Here is a 25,665-nt window from a genome sequence, read left to right as displayed (position 1 = left end):
CCACTTGTGCCTCAAATATTCATGCATCCGCCATCTTGAATTGGGGTGAATGACATCATCACAAAACTATGTGTTTGAGGCGTCCCTATGTGTCCCTAGAACTGTACCAAATTTTGTCCAAATCAGTTTCGACTTGCACCTCAAATGTTCATGTGCCCGCCATCTTGAATCACAGTGGATGACATCATTACAAACTATGCCCTTGAGCCATCCCTGTGTGTCCCTACACCTGTAGCAAATGTGGTTCAAATCTGTTTGGCAGTTCACAAGTTAGTCCAATTGCTCTTCAAATGTTCATGTGTCCTCCATCTTGAATTGGGATGGATGAGATCATCACAAATCCCACTGTTGAGGTGTCCTTATGTGTCATTCCCTACAGCTGTACCAAATTGGTTAGAGCTAGGCAGTCCACAAGTTACCCTCTTGCACCTCAAACATTCACATGTCCGCCATCTTGAATTGGGGTGGATGATATCATCATAATCTAAGCCATTGAGATGTCCCTATGCATCTCTACAACTGTACTCAATTTGGTTTATATTGGTCCAGGCATTGTGAAGTTGCTGGGCGGGTGGGGGAGACACACATACGCACAAATGGGCACACAGATGGAGTGCTGGGTGATCTCATAATCTTACTGGAAAGTAGGCTCAAATGAACATAGGTACAGGTCTCTCAAATGCATGGTACAGATAGGAAGTATACTACTGTACATGCATTGAACGCAAATAACTGTACATGTGCACAGATCTATTCATATGTACACTTTACACAGATTATATGTGTGTTGAACATAATGTGTGAATAGGGCTACCAGTACTCTATATTTTTCATGCAGCGAGGACTGAAAATTTAAACAAAAATTTTATTTTATTTTATTTATTGTTGAATTTATATACCGCCTTTCATTAAAAACAATCCCAAGGCAGTTAACAAAAGTTAAAAATAATAATAATAATGACAGTTAGAAGTATTAAGCTAAAAGTATGACAACAAATCTGATTTAAAATATATAAAATACAAACATAAAAACTGTAAACAGATAAAAACACACAGAAGCAGCAATAAAACCATCATGTAAAGGTTTGGATAAAAAGCCAAGATTTAACAAGCTTTCTAAGAACTGTGATGGGATCAGAGGAGCGAATGACCACTGGGAGAGCATTCCAGAGTCTGGGGGCAGCAACAGAGAAGACCCTGTCCTGCGTGCATGACAACCGAGCCTCCCTCATTGTCAGCACCTGGAGCAGAGCCCCCTCAGATGATCTCATCAAGTGGGCCGCAACCCTTGGGAGCAGGCGGTCGCTCAAGTATCCCGGGCCCAAACAGTTAAGGGCTTTAAAGGTCACAGCCAGCATCTTGAATTGGACCCAGAAACACACTGGTAACCAGTGCAGCTCTTTCAAAATAGGTGTGATATGATCACACCAGGCAGCTCCAGATAGAACCCTAGCTGCCACATTTTGTACAAGCTGCAGTTTCTGGATATTCTTCAAGGGCAGCCCCACGTAGAGCGCGATACAGTAATCCAGCCGTGACACGACTAAGGCATGGGTAACTGTGGTCAGATCTGCCTTCTCAAGAAAAGGACACAGCTGGCGCACTAGCTGAAGCCGTGCAAAGGCACCCCTGGCCACCGCCTCCACCTGAGCTTCCAAAGACAGAGCTGGGTCCAGTAATACCCCCAAGCTGTGTACTTGCTCCTTCAAGGGGAGTGTATCTAGAACAGGCAGAATCACCTCATCCCGATTGGTTCTCATACTGACCAACATTAGCTCCATCTTGTCCAGATTCAGTCTCTGGAATCTGGAATCCAAGCAGATCCATAAGCCTCCATAGGTGGACCATTCTAATCGGTCCACCACCCCTGCAGAGGGCAGACGGAGCAGTCAAACTAAACCCCACCAGATGATGATCTGTCCATAACAAGGGAGTTATCTCAAACTCCCCCCAGCTCCAGATCATTTATTCCCCACTCAGCAAAAACCAGATACAGAGTGTGTCCTGCCATGTGGGTAGGGCCCGATACCAATTGAGACAGGCCCATGGTTTTCATGGAGGCCATGAAATCCTGAGCTGCACCTACTAGGGGGGCCTCAGTGTGGACATTGAAATCCCCCAAAACAATAAGCTTGAGGGAACCCAAGGCCACCTCCGAGACCACCCCCGCCAGCTCAGGTAGGGAGACTGAAGTGCAGCGGGGTGGTCAGTACACCAGCAGAATCCCCAGCCTATCTTGGAGGCCCACCCTCAAGGACAAACACTCGAAATTCTGAGATTGCCTGACCGGGCACCTGGAAATGGGGAGGGTCTCTTGATAGATTACTGCAACACCCCCTTCCCTGACCCTCCAGCAGGGGCGTAGCTATAATTGAACGAAAGGGTTCAAAGAACACGGGCCCCCAGCTCCTGAGGGCCCTCCAGCTCCATCCCTCCCTATTTTCTTCATTATCCCCCTCACTCTGGGGGGCCGCCCGAGAGAGGGATGAACACGGGGCCCCTCTCCCCTAGCTACGCCCCTGCCCTCCAGGCGGGGCTGCTGCACGATCAGGAAACCTGAAGACAGAGCTGAGAGGGACCAACCGCACCCTGCTCATCCAACCAGGTCTCTGTCACACATACCAGGTCAGCATGCTTATCCACAATCAGATCGTGGATGAGAGATGTTTTAGCATTAACCGACCTGGCATTCAGTAGCAGCACCCTAAAACTTGAGGGAGTGTTCTCAGAGCTCCCTGGGGTCTCAGGGCTGGGAGAAGGGCTGGGAAAAGGAACAGGCCTCAGTTGCCTGGACCGTTTCCCCCTGTAACGGCCAGCCCAACTCCCACCACCATATCTTCCTCTGCCCACTACCAGCAATATTGCTGCCCCCACACCAATCCCATTTTCCTGCTCTCCCAGACATCCCCCAGTCCAACCAACCACAGCTCCACGACTTAACAAAACCAGATCCAGGACTCAACAGACTTATGCTGACTTCTTGATAGAAGAGACGTCAGAAGGATCTTCCATTCCGACCCCAGGCAGCTCGTCCCAAGGCTGAGAGCCATAAGGAGGAGAGCCCTTGTGCTCTTGCCCCTGGCTTAGCCTGAGCTTTAAGGCAGCAGAGGCAGCCCCATAGATGATCCACACCTGGAGAAGGTGGGGCAGAGGCAAAAAGGCCCAATCCATGCCCTGCCCAAGATGTTCCCTCTTCCCTTCTCCAAAAATTATATTTTGTTGCTGTCTTCTCTTGATGCTCTCCCACCCCACCCCCCAGAAATAGGAGGTTTAACCAAGAGGCCTCTGTGTCATTGCAGGGAACTTTGGGGAAAGCTTATGCTGCAGATGGGATGGGAGAGAGGAGGCATGGATGAGAAGGTGATGAAACTCTTGGCTGAAGAGAAGGGCACAAAAGTGCTTCTCTCGGGGATTGGCAGTAGGCCCTTCTGCGGGCCCTGGCCCAATGATGCTGGCCTCTGACAACAGAGGTGTGCATGCGTGGTCTAAGTGTGTGTTAATAAATGCAATGAAATTCTGAAAACATAGACATAGATATGTTCCTGGTTGCCCCTGGATCCCAACACACATACACCCTGCTGCTGCCCTGGTCTGAGGAGGAGCTCCTGATTTTAAAAGAACCAGAAAAGGGAAGAACACCATCCCTCTGTCATAGTCTTTGAATCCAGCCATTGGTATATTTCGCTGGCTTATCGTTCATACAGTAGTTGCCTGCTCTCCACTTTCCAGAGAAGTGCCAAGGCAGTGATATCCAGATTTTGGTTTCCTTTGGAGGGCAGAGCACTGCATAAATGAGGGCAAGCAGCATGCCCCTTCCCACTGCCCCACTTCATATGCCAGAGAGAGGTCCCCTTGGTGTCTTGGCTCTTTCTTTCTTTGTCTTGACTGTTCCAAAATCGTTGTTTACACACACACACACACACACACACACACACACACACACACACACACACACGGGGTATCTTCCCCCCAACTCCTACTGCTAGCACTCAAGAGAGGTCTCCAGTTATCACTCATTAAATTAATAGACATCAGTTAACCTTCTAGGCCATTAGCCACATGAATATACTTCTCATTGCCTATATTCTCCACTTACTTATCTTATAACTATATATGGTCTATATAGTTGCCCTATCATCCTTGCAGTCATACCAGTGGATAGCCTCTGGGAAGGTTTTAGGGCTTGTTTCTGTTTTTTACTGCCCAATATCCTTTCAGCTACAGTTACTGGGATCTGAACCTTGGACCTTTATTTTAGCCTACTTTCCAGCAGGCTTATGAAATCACCCGGCATTCTCTGCGTGTGTCCGTGTGTCCCTCCCTATCAACTTCTCAACGCCTGGAACAATATGAACCAAATTGGGTACAGTTGTAGGGACACATAGGGACACCTCAATGGCGTAGTTTGTGATGACGTCATCCACCCCAATCCAAGATGGTGGACACGTAAACCTTTGAGGTGCAAGTGGGCTAACTTGTGAACTGCCTACCCCATTTGAACCAAATTTACTACAGATATAGGGATACCCAAATGGCGTGGTGTGTGATGATGCCATTCAAGATGGTGGCCACATGAACATCTGAGGCACAAGTGGGCTAATTTGTGGACTGCCTAACCTATTTAAACCAGATTGAGTACAGTTGCATTGAGTGACACAAATGGACACCTCAGTGGCATAGCTTGTGATAATGTCATCCACGCCAATTCAAGATGGTGGACACATAAACTTTTGAGGCACAAGTGGGCTAACTTGTGAACCGCTTAATTGATTTGAACCAAATTTGCTGCAGCTGTAGGGACACATAGGGGCACCTCAACGGTGAAGATTGTGACAATGTCATCCACCTCAATTCAGGATGGTGGATACGTAAACTTTGGAGGTGCAAGGGCACTAACCTGTGGACAGTCTAACCAATTAGAACCAAATTTGCTACAGCTGAGTGAACACATAGGGATGTCCCAATGGTGTAGTTTGTGATAATGTCACCCACCCTGATCCAAGATGGCAGATGCATAAACATTTGAGGCACAAGTGCACTAACTTGAGGACTGTCTAACCAAATTGAATCAAATTTGGAACAGCTGTAGTGAATGGCACACAGGGACACCTCAATGGTGCAGTCTGTAATGATGACATCCACCCCGACCCAAGATGGCGGACACATGAACATTTGAGGCGCAAGAGATCTAACTTATGGACCTAGATTTGCACCAAATTTAGTCCAGTGTAGAGACAGTGAAAGGAAAGTAGGCTAATTAGTTCTTACTAGAACAACTTGTTAAATATGCAAAGCATATGCAAGTATATGTTTCCAGGCAAAATACAAAGTGTTGGTAATTACTTTAAAGCCCTGAATGGCTTAGGACCAGGTTATCCAGGAGAGCGCCTTCTGCACATTAAGGCCAAGGCCAAGAGAGCTTGTCTGGCTTTCTCTATAGTTACTCCTGGGCTGTGGAATGCACTCTGTATAGATAGATATCTGAGGATTAAGATCTTCAGCAGCCTTTAAAAGTGCTTTAAAGGCACTTTTATTAGCCTGGTCAATGGTTTTTAAATGGTTTTAATTTTTAATTGTTTTAATGGGTTATTTATTTTATTTTTACTTATGTGAACCACCTAGAGCCATCTGGGTTAGATGGTATTATTAAATTTAATTAATTAATTGGTATGGTATAGTCTCCTCTCCTCCCTTCAGAATCCAGGATCTTCTAAGGAGTGACGAAACAGAAAGTGAATCAGGGGAGCATGGCCATGGGGCCAAGGAAGGCAACGAGAAAGATAATGAAAATCAGACTGACTGCCAGGGGGATGACGCCATCAGCAATGATTGGGGAACTTATGGAGAACCTCAGGACAGTAGGGAAGGTATATATGAAGATATTGTACCTGTGGACCCAGCCATTGGAGAGCTAGAGGAGTCACTAGAGTTTGAGACCTGGAAGGAAATTCTGAGAACTATCGGTACGGGTGAGACTTTTGCTCCAGAGTCAGCCTACAGCTCCCCATCACCACCAGAGGAAGATACATTTGTACCTGAAGGCAGCAATGTCTCTATATCTGTGGACCCAGCCATTGGAGAACTGGAGGAGTCACTAGAGTTTGAGACCTGGAAGGAAAATTGGAGAACTATTGGTACGGGGGAGACTTTTGCTCCAGAGTCAGCCTGCAGTTCCTCACCACCACCAGATGAAGCTATGCTTCCAACTGGAGGCAGCAACGTCCCTGAGGCAGCAGGAGAAGCAGCTCCAGCAAAATTGGGCTGCAACACAGAAGTTGGCACCACAGTACCAGGTGAAGGTTCCTGGTACTCCAGGCCTAAACAGGCTTGTGCTTTCTTTGTAGTTCATCAACAGGCTTGGGCCAAGAAAGCTTTTGACTCAGGACAAGGAGGCTGGAGACAAAATCAAGGCTCTGCAAATAAATCGTCAACCCACCACAAAGGAGGTGAAGCTTCTTCAGTAATGAAGCAGTCTCAGAATAGACATCAAATGTTCCACCGTGGAGCCCAGGGCCGTGGCCGTGGTCAGGGCCGTGGCCGTGATCAGGGCCGTGGTCAGGGTCAGGGCCGTGGCCAGTCCCAGGGCCAGAGTCAGGGCCGTGGCCGTGGTCAGGGTCAGGCCCAGGGCCATGGGCAGGGCCAGGGTCAGGGCCGTGGTCAGGGTCAGGGCCATGGCCAGGGTCAGGGCCGTGGCCAGGCTCAGAGTCAAGGCCGTGGCCAGGCCCAGGGTCAGGGCCAGGGTCAGGGCCGTGGCCAGGGCCAGGGCCGTGGCCAGTCCAGTGGCCATGGACAGGCCCGTGGCCATGGACAGGCTCGTGGCTGTGGCCGTGGTTTTGGTTCAGCAAAAGGCCCCTGAAACAAACATTATTATGGTTATGGTTATCATTATGATTGTTTAGATGATTGCTGGTAAGAATATGATGTGGGTCACTTCTCAACACAAACATTTGTCTGTATGTGCACACACAAAAAATTCACTGGGGATGGACTCATCAGATATCCCGCAACCACACTAGGAGTTGAAGCCATGTGCGAAAAGGCTCCAGGCAGCTGACAGGACAAAAGAAATAGTGCTGTCCAACCGATTTCCTGCAGAAGTGATTGCATTGGAGTGCTGAGAGAAGGATCTTTCTCCAGTCCTGAATGAAAGGGATGACACATTGAGAGAGCTGACTTCAGATCTCATCTGAGGCACGGACTGCATAGCACAGTCATTATTATATCTCCCGGCCTCCGTTATGAGGGTTGAAGAGTGTAGTTAATTCATCTATTAGACTAATGGAGTAGGGCAACCGACTCTGGAACGCGCTTCCTAATGAAATTAGAGCTTTTCCTTCTTCCTTTTTTAAGAAGGACCTGAAAACATTCCTGTTTAGCCAGACTTTTAGTTTATAGTTTTAAAGCTTCGGGTTTTAGAATTTGTATTGGTATTTTTAGATTGTTTTAATTGTGTTAATGTTTTAATGGTTTTTAGATTGTGAACTGCCCAGGGACTTTTTTATACACACACACACACACACACACACACACACACACACACACGTATTTAACAAATAATGCTGGTGATTTGGGCCATCCTAGAAAATGCATTTTCTCTTCCTCTCTTTTGAGTGGGAACGTGTCTTCTAAGATGCTGCTGCCTGTGCATCATCTAAAATGGAAGACTGTGTGCCTTTTGCTTCTTTGTTTTTATTCCTGGATACACTTATGCAGATGTAATAAACTAGTTAATTGATGAAAGCTCATGTGACTAATCAACTAAGATTCCTCTAAATGGGTGACATCTCTGCCAGTTGCTTCTCAGCACAATGACCAATAACACAAGATTGTCTCTGAGAATGATAACTTGCCCAAATGATCAATTATCAGTATTATTTTTTCTTTTGTTGTCCAAGATGCTTTCAGGCAGCAAACGCTGCCTGAAATAAACAGCAGTGCTTGCTGGGGTGGGGGAGCTCCTAGTAGCCCGGGTGGGCGGGGCGCCGTGCACACGCTCTCCGGACCACAGCCAATGGGAGAGCGCCCGCCCGCCCACTGGTGCCCAGACCGCCCGCAGCAAACCCAGCCCCTTTTGCTGCTCTTCCATGGCGGAGGTATTGGAGTTCCGTGTCCCGACAGGGACGGACCCTCCTAGTCCTGGGGCTGGAGATGGAGGCAAGTGATGCGCCATGCTGGGATAGGTGGCTGGGTGGGTTTCTGTTCTGTTATTTGCGTACGGACATATCTGTGAGGAGAGTTTTTAATTTGGCAATTTTTAATTTGGCAAAAGATTGCATGAGAATTTGGGGATATGACAAGTTTCTGCAGGGATTGTATGTATGTTGCATTTCTTCTCTGCCCCCCTCCCCAAACTCTGTTTGTAGCTAAATGAAAATATTGATTAGTGCTTGTGGTCATGTTTGCTGCTTCTGTATAATTGTATATTGCTTAGCCAGTGAGGAAGCTGCTTATGCAATAAATAGAGAGTAAAGTTTGTCCTCAGGGTTGTTAGATGTGACTTTTCCAAAATGTGTTTCTTACAGCAGAATACAATGGGTGCCTTCATTTTTTATAATTGATGCCTCCATGGAACATAATGGATGTTCCTTTTTAAGCCCTGTAGTAGCCACCTAATGGCGCAGCGGGGAAATGATTTGCCTAGCAAGCCAGAGGTTGCAGGTTTGAATCCCCGCTAGTATGTTTCCCAGACTATGGGAAACACTGGTGTTTGGACGGTGTGTGTGTGTGTGTGCGCGCGCGCAATTTCAGTGCTTGCCCTAGGTGCTATTTTCCCTAGATACGTCCCTGAATACTGGGCAGATTTTGTTCAGAAACGTTCAATCTCAGGTGTCTCCGAGACTCCTGCCGAAAATCTTGGAGAGCTGTGGCCACTCTGTGCAAACAGTGCTGAGATAGATGGACCAATGGTCTGACTCAGTATAAAGCAGCTTCCTATGTTCCTATCCTGCTATTTTGTTTTGTTTGTGTCGTTTGATTTCATGCCACCAGCTCGTCTGGTAGCGTCTCAGACGCATCTTCTCTGTGGTTGCCCCTAACTGTGGAATCCACTTTGCTGAGATTAGAGCTGCTCCATTCCGGTTGACTTTTAAGAAACAACTGAAGACACACCTCTTCAGCCAAGCTTTTTAGTTAGTTAGTGTTTTTATGGACATTTTAATCTGGTTTTATGTTTTAACAGTTATATTCTTGGTTTGTTTTATGCTGTAAACCACCTAGAGACTTCGGCAGTGGGTGGCATACAAATTTGTTAAATAAAATTAATTAAATAAATACTTTTTAAATGTTTCTTTTTTGGCTATTTCATTTCCGGTTTTGGCTGGGAACTGATTAATGGTGATTTCCCCAAAAGCATGGATTCCATCCCTAAACTAAACAAAACCTCCTGCAGTTTTTGAGAAAGCAATTATATGAAATGGGTGTTCGGTGCCACTCTGGGCCGTTTCGGGCCGTTCTTGCCTGCGTGTGAATGAAGGGGTTGATCAAAGTATAACATCATAAAGCTTTCAGTTCTAAAAGGTTGTTTCCGAAGTGTCTCTAACACAGCTCAAGGTTTGGGGCATCCAGTTGGATTGTTAAGGGGTTGTTCCAGCCCATTGCAATCCATGCCAGCTTTTCCACTGTTCCGACTCAACATGCATGGGAGGAACTACAGCTCAGCAAAGAGAAATCGAAACTTAAGTGCCACCCGGGCAGCAGAGAAGCGGAAGACGCAGACGGAGGGACGGACAAGGTGCTAAAGTGGGGCGACTTGTGCGGGCCCTGCTGAGAGGAAGGCAGGGCCTGTGGACTTGGCAAGCTAGGAAGACATACACACACACACGAGGGAAGGAAAACAGCCCTGCTGCTCGTCCTGCTCCTCCTCCACTGCTGGCTACGACAACTTTCATCCTCCGCCAACTGCGCACCCTCCTGCTGTCCCCACCAGACCCTCGCTCCTTTCCCGTCTCCTGGAAGGTAAGCTGGCAACCTCCATTCTGGGCAAGGGGACGCACAGCTCCATGGCCAGGGGGGAGGCTGGGCCAGGGCACTTGCCACGGGTGGGCTGCAGACAACCCGCAGGTCCATGGGTACGCTTAGCAACTTGCATGTGTGTACGGAATAGCTGCGCAAAGCGAAGACGCAAAACGTTTTGCTGCCCAGGGAAGCAAGAGCAGCTGAGAGAGAGGAAGGGATGCTTGCTCTAACATCTGCCACATAAGCTAAAATCCAAAAGCCCTAGTGTTCAGGCATGATGTTGTACTGGCATGCATGTGTCTCTGTACACTTGTGCATGCGTTTGTGTGAATGACTGTAAATGCGTTCACTTTCAAAGTGAACCTGGAGACGGAAGGTCCATCAGATCCAGATCCAGTAGCTCCAAACCAATGCCAGTTGTGCAACATGCAATCAGGACGAGAGTACACCCCCACCCCCCCATCCCTGTCACTGAAGGACATCCTGACACGCTGTCCGGGCATCTCTTTGTTTATTGTGCAAATTATAAACTGCCTCTCATAAAACTTTCCCCGAGTCAATTTACAAAAGTTAATACAATAAAAGTCCATAAAATCACATTAAAATCAGTTGAGACCATAAAAACATAACACACACACACAGACCCCGCAAAACAACAGCCATGAAAAACAAAATTGGAGTGGCTGGAAAGGAGGGACTAGCAACTCCTGAGGGGTAAAAGCCTGAATGGAAAAAGAGTTTTTAGGTTTTTAAAAAGCAGCTACAAACACCCAAGAACAGACACCCCCTGGGAGAGCATTCGGGGGGGGGGGGGACACACACAACAGAGAAGGCCCCGTCTCACTTGCCTCCCTCAGTGTTGAGACAGGGAGCAAACAAAGCCCCCGCCTGCAATGACCTTGTTGGATGGGCAGAAACCCTGGGGAGCTGTTGGTCCTTCAGATATCCAAGGCCCAAACTGTTAAGGGCTTTAAAGGTCAAAACCAGCATCTTGAATTGGATACAGAAACAGATTGGCAGCCACTTTTCAACTTGAGTCCAGCCAACACCCCTTGCTTAGACCACAGTGAGAAGTTTCCTGCCTACGTGGTTCATTCAGAACACATGAGTCACATCTGTAAGCCTCTTGGGAAAAGCTGCATGGCCTGCTGATTTTAACACGGCTCTTTTCCACATGGAGCCTTGCGTAAACTTTGTTTTGCTGGGTGCCCTGGATATCTGGCTCTCCTCCTCACTGCCCCCTCCAAGTGTTCTTGTTTGGAGTATGAAGGGGTCAGGGTCTGGAGGCATGCATCAGACAAGAGCAGAAGAGGCAGTGGGGAGAAGGTGCTCCATCTGCCCTTCCGCTTTCCATTATGGCACTCCTGGAAGAGAAGGTGGTGTTCCTGGAGCTGTGAGCCCTCTTGGGGTGGTGGCATCCCTGGCTCTGGTAGCCCAGCAACCTGTGCCCAGAAGCAACACACACACTGGGCTAAATGAGGAACCAGAGGTGCTGGTGGTGGTGGGGAAGTTAAAAAAAAAAAAGATGACACAGTGGCAAGGCAAAAGAAAACACACTCAACTAGAGGGCAGGATGGAGGAAGAAGAATAAATTGAAACAAACAGTGCCACGACAAAACAAAGACTAATGATGGGGGGAGGGAGAGGACCTGTGAGCCCCAGATCGCTTCTGTACCTAGCAACACACCTGTTGCAAACTCCCCTCCAGCCCTTTTCGCCATATCCCAGCTTTTCCTGGGGTCTCTGGAGTCGGACTAAGTTAGGGGACTAGTTCATCTCCTTTAACACTCAGTCAGCCAACAGAGGCCTCTGAGGATGGATTGCTCCAGGGAGTGATGTCTTGTCTGTTCCTGTCCCGAGGCTTTCCCCCTGTCATAATAAGAGCCTCCCCATCTCTAAGAGCTCTCAAAAAGACCCTTAAGACACTTTTATGCATCCAAACATTGAACTAGCTTTGTAGTGCTGTGGATTTGTTGTAAACTCTGTTGATTTTATGTCACATTTGTTGTAAATTGCCCAGATATGTGAGTTGGGGGCAGAGTACTAAATAAATGTTTGTGGCTGAATCGCTCCACCTAATTCCAGTTATTTTAAAATGCAGTGCTTTTAAATGAAATTAGAATGCTTTTTTAAAAAAAAAACTTATTTTCTATACATCTTATTTTCCTATCTTTATATCTACAGGAAGCAGATACCCTCTAAGTCGCTGTGGAGCTCTGGAGCATCTGAAATGGCCTCTGTCCTGGAAGTGTCCAGTATTGCTGAAGACCTGCTTTGCCCCATCTGCCTCTCCTTCTTCCAGGACCCCCACATCCTGGCCTGTGGACACAATTTCTGCCTGTCCTGCTTGGAGAGTTGTGTTGTCCCCAAGGGGCAGCATCAAGGGACATGCCCGCAATGCCGAGATCCCTTTGACCTTCAAGGCGCCACTCGCAACAGACTCCTGGCCAGCCTGGCAGAGAAGGCCCGGCTGCTCAGGCTGGAGGAGGGGTCCCAGTCTGGCAGGGCTGGGAGCTGGTATTTTTGTGAGGAGCATGAGGAGCCGCTCAAGCTCTTCTGCAGCCAGGATGAGGCCCCTGTCTGTGTGATCTGCCGGGACCTGCCTCAGCATCAGGGCCATAGCTTTTTGCCGATCAAGAACGCTGTGAAACGTTATCAGGTAGGAGACACTCAAGAGTCCTCTGGGAATCCAACTGGAAGCTTATGGAATGCACTGAAGGCTGAGTGCTGGGACTCATGAGATTGTAGGACAAGGGCCAGTGCATTCCTGGGACTGGGTGCTGGATCTCACCGTAGATGCTAATTGGCCCCAGTCCCCATGCAGACCGTTTGCTGTTTCCGGTTTCAGACTGGCCACTGCTGTTTGGGTGAGGTGGGAACCAGTGCCGGAAAAATAGGATTTGTGCCCTAGAGGTCTGTGTAGAGTAGAACAAATTCCAAATCTGGGACATGCTGCAGTGCTCAAATTATAACAGCAAAGATTGGGGGTGGGGCTTGAGGAAACCTTCAAGTCACACCCCCGTCTCTCCTCAGTTTGGGCCTAATTCTGGCTATCTTTTAAACACTGTAAACTCAAGCAAATAAATAAGAGCGCATACCTGCCAGCATATCCCTACTTTCTCATTAAGGTGCATGGGAAAACAGGGATTTGTTGGCAGGTATGAGAGAGCAGAAGCCCCTCTAACTATCCCCATCCCTGTAATTTGAGCACTGACTGCTATCCAGGTGCAGTTTTCTGTTGACATCAGTGTGTGCACCATGAGCATGCTCATCTTTCCTTACTCCTAAAGTGCAGGAGCACCTTCATTAACCACGTGAGGGAAGGGTTCATTTGAACTGCTCCTCTGGGCTGCAAGTAGAGAAGTGGTTTGGATCAACCCCCCACCCCAGCCATACAATTAGGAGGCAGGGGGCGGGGTGCACACTTGTGGTGTGTGCACATCCTGATTGCATGTGCTGTGCTGCGCTGATGATGTAACTTGCCTCTTGAGAGATCCAATCACAGACCTTTGCAGTTACATATGACATGACCCAGAATGTGCAAACAATTATTTGCATGTCTGAAGGAACCATCATGGAGCAAACACACAGAGAGAGGGTTTCAAGTAGCCACAGGTTCAGTGTTCTCTCTAATTTTTTTTCATCTGTTTGCGGAATGAGATTTGTTCTGAGCGGCAGTATCAAGGCAGTGTGCGCGCATGTGCATTCAGAGTGGGGCCTTCCTGATTCAACCTGAGCAGGACCTAAATTAACTGAGTGGACATCAAAAACCATGTGAGTGCATGCACACATGCACGCCTTAGAGGGAACATTGCTCAGGCTGTCACACTGAAAAGAGTCATCACCCAAATATGACACTTTTCATTGTGGCAATCTGAGGGGATAATCCTATGAAACTTCTCCCTGTGGTGTTTTGCAGTTCATTCGCACATGTGAGTCATCTCCTGATGCTGTAGTTATCAAGTGATGAAGCATGCATAGGCCACCCAGCAGTGATAAAGGCATGCAGTACAGCTTTAAGCATGTGTACTTAGAAGTAAGGCTCACTGTGCTGTTTACTTCATAGTAAGTAAGAGGGAAGCTGGTCTTGTGGAAGCAAGCATGACTTGTCCCCTCCGCAGGGTCCGGCCTTGTTGCATATGAATGGGAGACTAGAAGTGTGAGCACCATGAGCTATTCCCCTCAGGGGATGGAGCCGCTCTGGGAAGAGCAGAGAGATTCCTGCCTGCAACCTTGGAGAAGCCGCTGCCAGTCTGTGTAGACAATACTGAGCTAGATAGACCAATGGTCTGACTCAGTATATGGCAGATTCCTATGTTCCTAAGTGGTCAGGATTGCAGCCTTAATTGGAGCGCTCCCTAGAACAGGGCTGCACAGCTTCAGCCCTCCAGCTATTGGACCACAGCTCCCATCATCCTCAGCCATAGCAGCCAGTCATCAGGGGTGATGGGAGTTGTAGTCCAATAACAGCTGGAGGGCTGAAGCCGTTCAGAAGGACAGGTGGGGTTCTGGTGTATTGGAGCAAGTTGGGTTGAGGAGCCAGTTTTCCTTTTCCTGTGCTAATTTCTTTTACTCTTTTTGTGTGCCCTGATTGATTGATTGATGGTTGGCTGCACAGGATCAGCTGAAAGCCTCCCTGGAGCCCCTGGAGGACGGCGTGAAATGGGCCACAAAAAACCAGTCTCGTCAGCAGGAGGCGATAGAGGAATTGGAGGTAAACGAAAGAGGGAAACTACATGGAGCCTCCATAGACAGGTGTGGATATACTGTGGGTATATCCACGTATATATTCAGTATATCTGTGGGTTTGGTCTGCGGTTTGGACTCTACCTCTTATTTAAATCCGCTGGTGTCAGAGAGGCAGCTGATGTCCTGATGAGACAGAAGGGTTTGGGGTCAGTAAAATCGAGCAGCGAAGTAAATCTGGTCCTGGAAGAGGTTGTACTCTCCCTGAAAACATCAAGTCCATAGCTTGGGGGTTCTCCTGGTCTCGTTGCTGTCCATGGAGACCCAGGCAGCGGTGGTGTCCAGGAGTGCCTCCTACCAGCTTTGGCTGGTACACCAGCTGCAACCCTACTTGAAGAAAGCAGAACTGGTCACTGTCACTCATGAACTGGTCTCCAGATTGGACTGCTGCAATGCACCCTATGTGGGGTCGCCTTTGAAGACTGTTCGGAATCTTCAGTTGGTCCAGAATGCTGCTGCAGGGATGCTTGTAGGTGCTAGTCACTACACAAGTAATAGACCTATCCTGCGGCAGCATCATTGGTTGCCTGTTTGCTTCTGGGCCAGATTCAAAGTGCTGGCTTTGACCTTTCTTGGGACCAGGATACCTTTGGGACTGCATTCTCCCATATGACTCTGCCAGGGCCCTCAGACCATCCAGTTGAGCCCTTCTCTCGGCCACAGCATTGATACAAATCTGGTTGGTGGGGACCAGGGATAGGGCTTTCTCAGTAGTGCTCCCACCCGTCCACCATCTTTGGATTCCTTCCCAGAAGGGCTTCGTCAGTCTCTCTCTCTCTCTCTTCTTGGTTTTAAAAAGAACTTAAAATGCTCCTTTTAAAAGGAGCTTTTAAAGATTGTTTGTGATTATCACCTTCTTTTAATCCTGGCTGCTGTTCTACTTTTATCTGTTCTGTCTTTTATTGTGTTTTAAGATGTCTTTTTATTGAGTTTTACTCTTTTGTTTTTTTATCTTGGGTTTTATGTTTTTATGCTTTTACTGTAAGCTGCCCTGAGCATGCTGGAGGGGAGGGATATACTGTAAATATTTGAAATTTTTTTTAAAAATGCCTCTTGGGCAAACATATTGCTTATATGCCAGAAGGACTCTGCAGCACTGGTGAATATAAACAATCATTCCCCATAAGAATATGTTGCTGCCAGTTTGTATGTCAATGTGGACATACAACTGGCAACCTATGATAGCCAGTCCATACAATTATTACTCCTGTAGAGCAGAGCAGCCACCCATGTCACCATTTCAGCACCATCTGCTTTCTCTACTCCTCTGCAGAGCTTAAGTGAACATCTGTGTGGCTGCATCTTCGTAGAGTTTGAGAATCTGCGTGAGATCCTCAACGAGAGAGAGCAAAGCATGTTGGAAATGGTGAGGCAGATGAAGATGGACAACCAGGTGGAAATGGAAGGGAAGCTGGAGTATTTGAAAGCACATACGTCCTCTCATACTGAGACCATCTCTGGGATCCGAGCTGCACTTGACGAAACCAATGAATTTGCTTTCCTGAAGGTGAGCTTCTTGGGGCCAACCCACACATGTCCGGAAATGCATTAGGAGATGTGCTGAAGAGCAGAAATGCCTCTTGAGCAAAAAGCAGCCAAGGGTACATAGGAACATAGGAAGCTGCCATATACTGAGTCAGACCATTGGTCCATCTAGCTCAGTATTGTGTACGCAGACTGGCAGCGGCTTCTCCAAGGTTGCAGGCAGGAATCTCTCTCAGCCCTGTCTTGGAGAAGCCAGGGAAGGAACTTGGAACCTAGATGCTCTTCCCAGAGTGGCTTCATACCCTGAGGGGAATATCTTGCAGTGCTCACACATCAAGTCTCCCTTTCATATGCAGCCAGGGCAGACCCTGCTTAGCTAAGGGGACAAGTCATGCTTGCTATCACAAGACCAGCTCTCCTCTTAAAGGGTAGGGGGGGCCATCCATACTAAGACTGGCATGTGGGGAGGGTGCAGAGTTAGCATTTCCCCCTGCACTGTTTCCCCCTAGAAAATCTCCCCCCTCCTCTGAAGCTGCATGTTGCCCCCTGAGTGGCAACTTGTTGGAGATAGCAGCTGGCAGAAAAGGGGTTGCCTAACCCCTGCTGACTTGGCAAAGAGGCCAAGTTAGCAGGTGATTCTCTTTATTCAGCAGGGGGAGAGTAACTGGCCCTCTCCACCCCCAGCACAGTATCTCCAGTGACTGTTGCTAGTGTCTGTCTTATGTTGCTTTTTAGATTGTGAGCCCTTTGGGGACAGGGAGCCAGCTTATTTATTTGTTATTTCTCTGTGTAAACCGCCCTGAGCCATTTTTGGAAGGGCGGTATAGAAATCAATCCATCAATCAAACAAATAAATAACATAAAAAGTGGAGGGAAAGCAGGACAGAAAAGTTTAAAAATAAAACCATTTTGCCCAATTAAAAAAAGGTATTGCCCATTAACCAGGCAGTGGCGTACATTTCATGGAACCAGCTGTGCACCCAAGAGGGATGTGGCTTCACTGGCTCCAAAGGACTCACCAGCGCTTGGACGCCTCCACTGATGGGAGGTTCTGTGTGCATCCTAAGTCCTGCATCAGAGCAGCTGCATTCTACTCTCAGCTGCAAGTGCTCTGACACAGTGCTTAGGATGCTTGACGCCTCCTCCGCCCTTGGTAGGAGTGTCTATGTGCCGGTAAGTGCCATGGAGCCAGGGAGCCTCCATCCCTCATGGGTGCACAGAGATGCTCTTACCCCAGACTTTGGGGCCAAAGTCCAGGGCCTCCACACCTCCTGATGGCCCACTAATTCCCAAATACAAATCCTACCCCCCTGGAGCTGTGTGGAGGGAAACATACAGATGATGCTATAAGGTTTTTTCTTCCATGGCTGAGAGCTGCTCTGAGAGAAGGAGCTAATTGAATCAAGGCCGCAACAAAAGAGAAAACGGTTAACCGCCCATACCTTTAACTCACCATTTAAAGGAGCTCCAGATGACAGCCCATCCTCCCCTGTGCAATGTCCTGATCTTTCCCAGTGGGATAAAATTAGAGTTGGACTCTTGAATGCTTTGAAAAGAGCACCGGGGTAAGTTACTGTGTCAAGAGGTTCCAGAGATTAACCTTATCTGTTCTCTTCCATTCAGGGAGTCAAGGAACTGATGGGACGGTGAGTATCTGCCTTACCCTCCTTATGGCACACAGACAGCAGCTCTGATTAGAAAAGGCAACTCCACACATGTGAGGACTCGGAGTGTTGGCTGGGAAGCCAAGCTCTGACAAATTGAACAGATGCAGCAGCCTGCCGCTCCACAGTGCCAGCTGCCCCATCTCCTCCTTCTATATCTTTTTGTTAGGATGTTGTGTGTGTGTGTGTGTGTAGGGCCAGCTCCAATTTGGAAGGGGCCCTTGACAAACTGCCCCTCTATGCCCCAGGTTCATGGTGGAACTTACACTGAAAGCACTAGCCCTTTTCAGACATCATGTTGTACGTGCATACATGTATGTGCTTTTGCGTGAATAACTGTACATGGGTACAGGTCCCTCAAATGCATAGTTCAGATAGGAAGTATACTACTGTACATGCATAGAACATGAATAACTGTACATGTGCACAGATATATTCACGTGTATACTGTGCACAGATTTTATGTGTGTTGAACATACCGTATAAATAAGGCTATTCACACGAGCGTGCAAAAACGGGCTAAGGGAGCCCAGCCTGGTTTTGCATGCTCATGTGAACCCCTGGGGTCATGCCTGATCCCGGTGGCTGCATGGCAAACCCGCCAAAGTAGGCTCCTCGTTAAATGAGGTTAAGAACATAGGAAACTGCCATATACTGAGTCAGACCACTGGTCTATCTAGCTCAGTATGGTCTTCACAGACTGGCAGCGACTTCTCCAAGTTTGCAGGCAGGAGTCTCTCTCAGCCCGATCTTGGAGAAGCTGCCAGGGAGGGAACTTGAAACCTTCTGCTCTTCCCAGAGCGGCTCCATCCCCTGAGGGGAATATCTTGCAGTGCTCACACACCGAGTCTCCCATTCAGATGCAACCAGGGCAGACCCTGCTTAGCTATGGGGACAAGTCATGCTTGCTACCACCAGACCAGCTCTCCTCGCCTTAAGCGAGTGAGCACTCCCTTAACCACATTTTGCTGCTCGTGTGCCTGGCTGCGGTGGGCACACTTGGGGTGGGCGCTCCCAGCAGTGCACTTGCCTGGTTCACCATTGCGGCTCTGGGAACGGGGTGCCGCGTGATGGCAATTCCCTGCGCCTGACCCCCCCCCCCCCGGAGCTGCTGGGCGAGCCATGGGACCGCAGGCGAGCCGCTGCTCGTCTGGGCTGGCGATCTGCCCACCCCGGGAAGGGTAAGCAGTCATCTGCCGGGAGGGTCGGGCAAGCCCTCTCTCCCGGAAGAGCTGCAGGGAGCTCTTCTCCGTGAACATGAGAAGAGATCCTGTGTATTTTTCATGCAGCCGGGGCTGAAAGGAGCACCAATTGAAAGAAAACCGATCCTGTTGCTCTCTTCTCCTGGTGCTACCCCCACCCCCACAAAGAGGAGGTATAACCGGGCGGCTTCTATGTCATTGCAGGGACCACTGGCGACCGTGGTGTGTGCCTGTGTGGTCTCAGTGCGAGGCTCTTCTCACGCTCAGACAACAACGGGCGAAGGAAGCCCAGCCCAGTTTCGCCTGCACATGAGAACTGCTAGGAGCCGCTTAGCACCTGGTGGTGTGGCGCGGCGGCAAAACCGCTTAGGGAGCCCGCCTTCGAGATGCGGTAAAGGAAGCAAGCGCTCCCTTGACCTCATCCCCCACCCCCATTTGTCTGCAAGCAGCCAGGGCTGAAAGACTGCAGGGCTCCCCACCAGCACCGGGGTGGGGGGGAATCCCCATAATGCACCACGCAGTGCATTATGGGGTTTCTGAGGGCCTCCTGGCCCCCAAACCTCCCTGCAACCAGCAGTGGGAGAATCCTCTGGGTGTGCAATCTGCGCATCCAGCAAAGAGGGACAGATCTCCCGGGGGGGGGGGGGTGTTTGCTTTTTAAGGCTCCCTCCCCTCGCCCCTTTGAGCCCTTTCTCATGATGATTGTGAGAAAAGCCTCTGCGTCTTGTTAAACGCAATGAAATTCTGTAAACATAGACATGTTCTTGGTTGTCCCTGGAAATCCCCCGCACCCCACTCTGAGGCTGGATAGGTAGGAGGAGCTCCTGATTTAGGAAGAACCAGAAAAGGGAAGAACGCAATCCTTCGGCCATAATCTTTGAATCCAGCCATTGGTATATTTCGCTGGCTTATCGTTCATACAGCAGTTGCCTTCTCTCCACTTCCCAGAGAAGGCAGCACTCTCCAGATTTGGGCAGAGCACTGCATAAATGGGGGCAAGCACAAGCAGCATGCTCCTTCCTTCTGCCCCACATCAGATGCCAGAGAGAGGTTCCCTTGGTGTCTCAGCTCTTCTCTGTGGCTGACTGTTCCAAAATTGTTGTTTCTCTATACACACACATGGTATCTTCCTCCCCTGCTGCTAACACTCAAGAGGTCTCCAGTTATCAGTTACCTCCCATTAAACATCAGGTAACCACCTAGGTCATGAGCCACATGAATATACTTCATTGCCTATATTATCCACTTATCTGTCTCCTACATGGTCTGTATAGCTGCCCTATCATCCTTTGGGTCATAGCAATGAACAGCCTGTGGGAAGGTTTCAGGGCTTGTTTCCTAGGTTTTTTAACTGCCCAGTATCCTTTCAGCTACAGTTACTGCGATCTGAACCTTGGACCTTTTTTTAAAAATATGCAAAGCATACGCAAGTATATGTTTCCAGGCAAAATACAAAGTGTTGGTAATTCTCTTTAAAGCCCTAAATGGCTTAGGACTAGGTAAGAGTTGCCTCCAACAGAGATTCCCAGATATTGTTCGCTACAACTCCCAGCATCCCCAGCTGCAATGGCCTTTGGCTGGGGATTATGGGAGCTGTAGCCACCTAATGGCGCAGTGGGGAAATGACTTGCCTAGTGAGCAAAAGGTTGCTGGTTCGAATCCCCACTGGTATGTTCAGGCAGCAGTGATATAGGAAGGTGCTGAAAGGCATCATCTCACACTGTGTGGGAGATGGCAATGGTAAACCTCTCCTGTATTCTACCAAAGAAAACCACAGGGCTCTGTGGTCGCCAGGAGTCGACACTGACTCAACCGCACAACTTTACCTTTAGTCAACAACATCTGGGAATCCCTGTTAGAGGGAACACTGGGCCAGGTTACCCGAGAGAGCACCTTCTGCACATTAAGGTCAAAAGAGGTCTGTCTCTGGCTGCTGCCAGCTTGCCTGGCAGCACTTGGGACCAAACTTTTCTCTCTAGTTACTCCTGGGCTGTGGAATGCGCTCTGTATAGATAGATATCTGAGGCTTAAGATGTTTAGCAGCCTTTTAAAAAGCCTTAAAGGCACATTTTTTAGCATGGCCTTCAATGATTATTAAGTGGTTTAAATTTTTAATTGTTTTAGTGGATTGTTTATTTTGTTTTTATCCATGTGAACCACCTAGAGCCATCTGGGTTTGGTGGTATTATTAAATTTAATTAATTAATTGGTCTTCTCTCCTCCCCTCAGAATCCAGGATCTTCTAGGGAGTGACAAAACAGAAAGTGGATCAGATGAGCATGGCCATGGGGCCAAGGAAGGCCATGAGAAACATAATGAAAATCAGACTGACAGCCAGGGGGATGAAGCCATTGGCAATGCAAGGAAAACTTATGGAGAACCTCAGGACAGTAAGGGAGATCTATATGAAGATATTGTACCTGTGGACCCAGCCATTGGAGAGCTGGAAGAGTCACTAGAGTTTGAGACCTGGAAGGAAAAACTCAGAACTATCGGTACGGAGGAGACTTTTTCTCCAGAGTCAGCCTGCAGTACCCCACCGCCACCAGAGGAAGATACGCTTCCACCTGGAGGCAGCAACGTCCCTGAGGCAGCAGGAGAAGCACCTCCCGCAAGCCTGGGCTGCAACACAAAAGTTGGCACCACAGTACCAGGTAAAGGTTCCCTTGGTAAAAAGAAAGAGCCACCTAAGCCCAAGAAGGCTTGTGCCTCAAAACAAGGAGAAAAGGGAAAAAAGAAGAAAAAAAGCAAAGGGTCTGCAAAGAAACAGTCAACCCACCAAAAAGGAAGTGATGCTTCCAAAGTAAAGGAGTCTCAGAATAGACATCAAACATCCCACCGTGGAGGTCATGGACATGGCTTTGGTTCAACAACGGGACCCTGGAACAACTATTATTATGGTTATAGAGATGGTTTTAATTATTATGATGATTATTATTGGTAAGAATATGGTGTAGAACTCTTCTCAACAACAAAAAGTTCTCCAGGTAGTTGACAGGACAAAAGAAATATTGCTGTCCTATCAATTTCCTGCAGAAGTGATTGCATTGGAGTGCTGAGAGAAGGATCTTTCTCCAGTCCTGAATGAAAGGGATGACACATTGAGAGAGCTGACTTCAGATCTCATCTGAGGCACAGACTGAGTAGCACAATCATTATTACGTCTCCCGGCCTCCATTATTAGGGCTGAAGAGTGTAGTTAATTCATCTGTTAGACTAACGGAGTAGGGCAACTGACTCTGGAATGCACTTCCTAATGAAATTAGAGTTTCTCCTTCTCTGAATGTTTTTAAGAAGGACCTGAAAACATACATGTTTAGCCAGGCTTTTAGTTTATAGTTTTAAAGCTCTAGGTTTTAGAGTTTGTATTTGTATTTTTAAATTGTTTTAATTGTGTTAATGTTTTAATGGTTTTTAGATTGTGAACTGCCCAGGGACTTTTTTGTACGTACACACACGTACGTATACACACACACACACACAGAGGGGCATAGTATAAACCTATGTGCCACAATAGAACATTATCCTAAATTATTTTTTAAAAGGTTTTGTAAATTCTGGACAATGCAAATCATTGAATGGTACTAGAGAAAGACATGCAGTTCTGGTAGCTCCAGGTCTTAACACTCACATCAATTTCGGAGGATGAATACAACTGAAGGAAGCCTGGGCGGGTGTGCAGCTGGGGGAATCAGTCATGTGACTTGCCTCTGGGGGGGGGGACCCAAGGCAGTGGGCCCCCAGACAATGTTCTCCCCTTGCCAATTATAGTTACACCCCTGCACGCACACACAGACAGATATTTAACAAATAATGCTGGTGATTGGGGCCATCCTAGAAAATGCATTTTCTCTTCCTCTCGTTTGGGAGGGAATGTATCTTCTAAGATGGTGCTGCCTGTGCATCATCTAAAATGGAAGACTGTGCCTTTTTCTTCTTTGTTTTTATTCCTAGATAAGGAATATTATTTAGGAATAAAATTTGTTTTTATTCCTAGACTATTATCTTTGTTTTTATTCCTAGACTAATCAACTAAGGTTCCTCTAAATGGGTGACATATCTGCCAGTTGCTTGTCAGCACAATGACCAATAACAAAGTTGTTTCTGAAAATGATAACTTGCCCAAATGATCAATTATTATCAGTATTATTTTTTCTTGTGTTGTGTTCATGGTGCTGTAGAAAGGATGAGAGGATAGAGTGCCAGCGTGGTGTAGTGGCGAGAGTGCTGGACTAGGACTGGGTAGACCCGAATTCAGATCCCCATTCAGCCATGAAACTAGCTGGGTGACTCTGGGTCAGTCACTTCTCTCTCAGCCGAAAACACTTCACAGGGTTGTTGTGAAAGAGAAACCTAAGTATGTAGTACACTGCTCTGGGCTCCTTGGAGGAAGAGCGGGATATAAAATGTTAAAATAAAATAAAATAAATAATAGGTCCAGAGGGGCTTGTAGCAAGATATTGAAGCAGATGAAGGGGTCGGAAATGTAGGCAGAGATCAGGAGGAGGAGAATATGCCAAAGATTTCAATTGCAGGGACTTGAGAGTAAGGAATGAGGAGGCATTGTGCCAAAGGCTTCATGGAAAAGGTGGGTTTTAAGAAGGAATTTAAAGACAAATTGGCTAGTGAAAATGTTTCTGGACCAAGAGGTTTTGTGGATTTACTTGAAAGGCCACCCTAGACATATCCCACTGCCCAAAGTGGGGAGAACCAGTTTGTTTATTCTCTCCAGCACTGTCAAAAACGACACAATGGAGCTCTTATCATGAACAGTGAGAAGAACTCTGGGGCGGTCAGCAGGGAGAGCGGGTTACACTTACCCCCCCCCCCCCCGCGATGATTGTCCTTGCTTCCCTGGGCAGCTGCCTCACCCGCCCAAACCACTGGCGGCTGCTCCCTGCAGCTCTGAGGATAGGGGTGCCAGGACGTGCCCTGGAGCTCCAATAATCCTGCCCCCCGAAGCTGCAATATTGGGATCCCCTCCCCCCCACCCAAGTGTGCCAGCTGCAGCTGCAAGATGACATGAGCAAGTAAATGAGGTTAAGGGAGCGCACTCTCCCTGAACCTCGTTTTAAAGGGAGGCTACTTAGGTGGGTTTGCAGATGTGTAGCTGCTGGGATCAGGCGTGGGAGGAGAGCTGGTCTTGTGGTAGCAAGCATGACTTGTCCCCTTAGCTAAGCAGGGCCCTCCCTGGTTGCATGTGAATGGGAGACTACATGTGTGAGCACTGTAAGAGATTCCGCTTAAGGGATGGAGCTGCTCTGGGAAGAACATCTAGGTTCCAAGTTCCCTCTTTGGCAGCATCTCCAAGATAGGGCTGAGAGAAATTCCTGCCTGCACCATTGGAGAAGCCGCTGCCAGTCTGCAGAGTAGACAATACTTAGCTAGATGGACCAGTGGTCTGACTCAGTCTATGGCAGCTTCCTATGTTCCTATGGGAATAGCCTCAATCTCTCCTCCATGTTGTAGTGCAGGGATTCCCATCCCCAACCTTTTGGTCCTCGGATGTTGTTGGGCTGATGATGGGAGCTGTAATCCAACAACATCTGGGGACTCAAGGTTGGGAACCACTCTTGTAGTAGGAGTGGGGCCGAATATAAAATGATGTGCTGAAATCTGAAGATGTCTAAGCTAAGGAAGCCCTTGATAATGAGTCTGTAGTGTCTGGTTTTGTAGGATATTGCGAAACTGGAATGGGCTGAAATAACAAGTGTCCCTTATGCTGGATTAGATGTTCCCTGATTTCATTCATCCACCAAAGCAGCTCTTATGATCTGGAAGTCACCATCCCCAGCACAGCATCCCTCCATCGACTATGGCTGGTGTCTGTCTTCTGTTCTTTTTTAGATTGTGAGCCCTTTGGGCACAGGGAGCCATTTTATTTATTTTTTGGTTTGTTATGTAAACCACTTTGGGAACTTCTGTTGAAATGCGATATATAAAGATCTGTCATATTCATATTCATATCTGTATGTACCTGTAAGGGGAGTACCAAACACATAAGAACAATCCTGCTGGATCAGACCCATCTAACCCAGCATCCTGTTTCACACATTGGGCCACCAGATGCTTCTGAGAAGCCCACAGGCGAGAAACTGCCCTCTCTCTTGCTCCCCTGCAACTGGTATTCAGAGGCATCCTGCCTCTGAGGTTGGAGGTGGCCTATAGCTACCAGACTAGTAGCCACTGATAGACCTGTCCTCCACGAATTTGTCTTAAGCCCTTTTTAAAGCCATCCAAGTTGGTGGCCATCACTACAGATAATTCCATAGATTAATTATACACTGTGTGAAAAAGTACGTCCTTTTGTTGGCCCTAGATTTCCTGGCAACACAGACTCAAAAACAGTCCAGGTGCCGTAGAAACCTCCGCCTTACTCACTCCGTAATGGTTAGCCCTTTGCTTTCGAAATGGAAATCGTGTGCTGCTCCTGCGATTCCAACAGTTTGTTACTTTATTGGACTACAATTGGTTTTATTGCCATTCTTCCTGTCTTCTGTTACGAGTATCCTCCAGGCGGCTCTTCTGTGTGAATAATCACATGAGAGTCAAGCTCTGTAGACTTTGGAAACTATCCTTGGCTTCTTGTCACAGGACCCCCAAAATTATTGCAT

General features: G+C 47.9%; 2 protein-coding genes across 4 annotated transcripts in view; both read left to right on the top strand.

Moving 5' to 3' along the window:
• The window catches only part of LOC128342866 (tripartite motif-containing protein 55-like), a 28,672-nt gene extending 19,387 nt beyond the window's left edge, over window positions 1–9,285 (top strand). For both annotated transcript variants that reach the window (XM_053290909.1, XM_053290910.1), the window contains exon 6: window positions 5,698–9,285. In XM_053290909.1, the coding sequence (XP_053146884.1) occupies window positions 5,698–6,856 (1,159 nt within the window). In that variant the 3' untranslated portion in view covers window positions 6,857–9,285. The remainder of the gene's footprint in view (window positions 1–5,697) is intronic.
• Window positions 9,286–9,382: 97 nt separating this feature from the next.
• Window positions 9,383–25,015, top strand: LOC128342869 (nuclear factor 7, brain-like). Of its 2 annotated transcripts, XM_053290916.1 has the most exons (6): window positions 9,383–9,954; window positions 12,139–12,613; window positions 14,573–14,668; window positions 15,974–16,207; window positions 17,809–17,831; window positions 21,281–25,015. In XM_053290916.1, exons 2-6 carry the CDS (start codon window positions 12,185–12,187, stop codon window positions 21,993–21,995), a joined length of 1,497 nt encoding a protein of 498 aa, XP_053146891.1. In that variant the 5' UTR covers window positions 9,383–9,954; window positions 12,139–12,184; the 3' UTR covers window positions 21,996–25,015. The 2 variants fall into 2 exon arrangements, with proteins under 2 accessions (XP_053146891.1, XP_053146892.1); XM_053290917.1 differs by lacking the exon at window positions 17,809–17,831 and having other exon boundaries at window positions 21,281–21,448.
• Window positions 25,016–25,665: the final 650 nt, after the last annotated feature.

This window comes from Hemicordylus capensis, chromosome 2 (genome assembly GCF_027244095.1).
Source record: "Hemicordylus capensis ecotype Gifberg chromosome 2, rHemCap1.1.pri, whole genome shotgun sequence".
Classification (NCBI taxonomy): Eukaryota; Metazoa; Chordata; class Lepidosauria; order Squamata; family Cordylidae; genus Hemicordylus; species Hemicordylus capensis.
The sequence above is the reverse complement of the archived record's forward strand: the minus strand, read 5'-3'. Positions and strand labels throughout refer to the sequence as shown.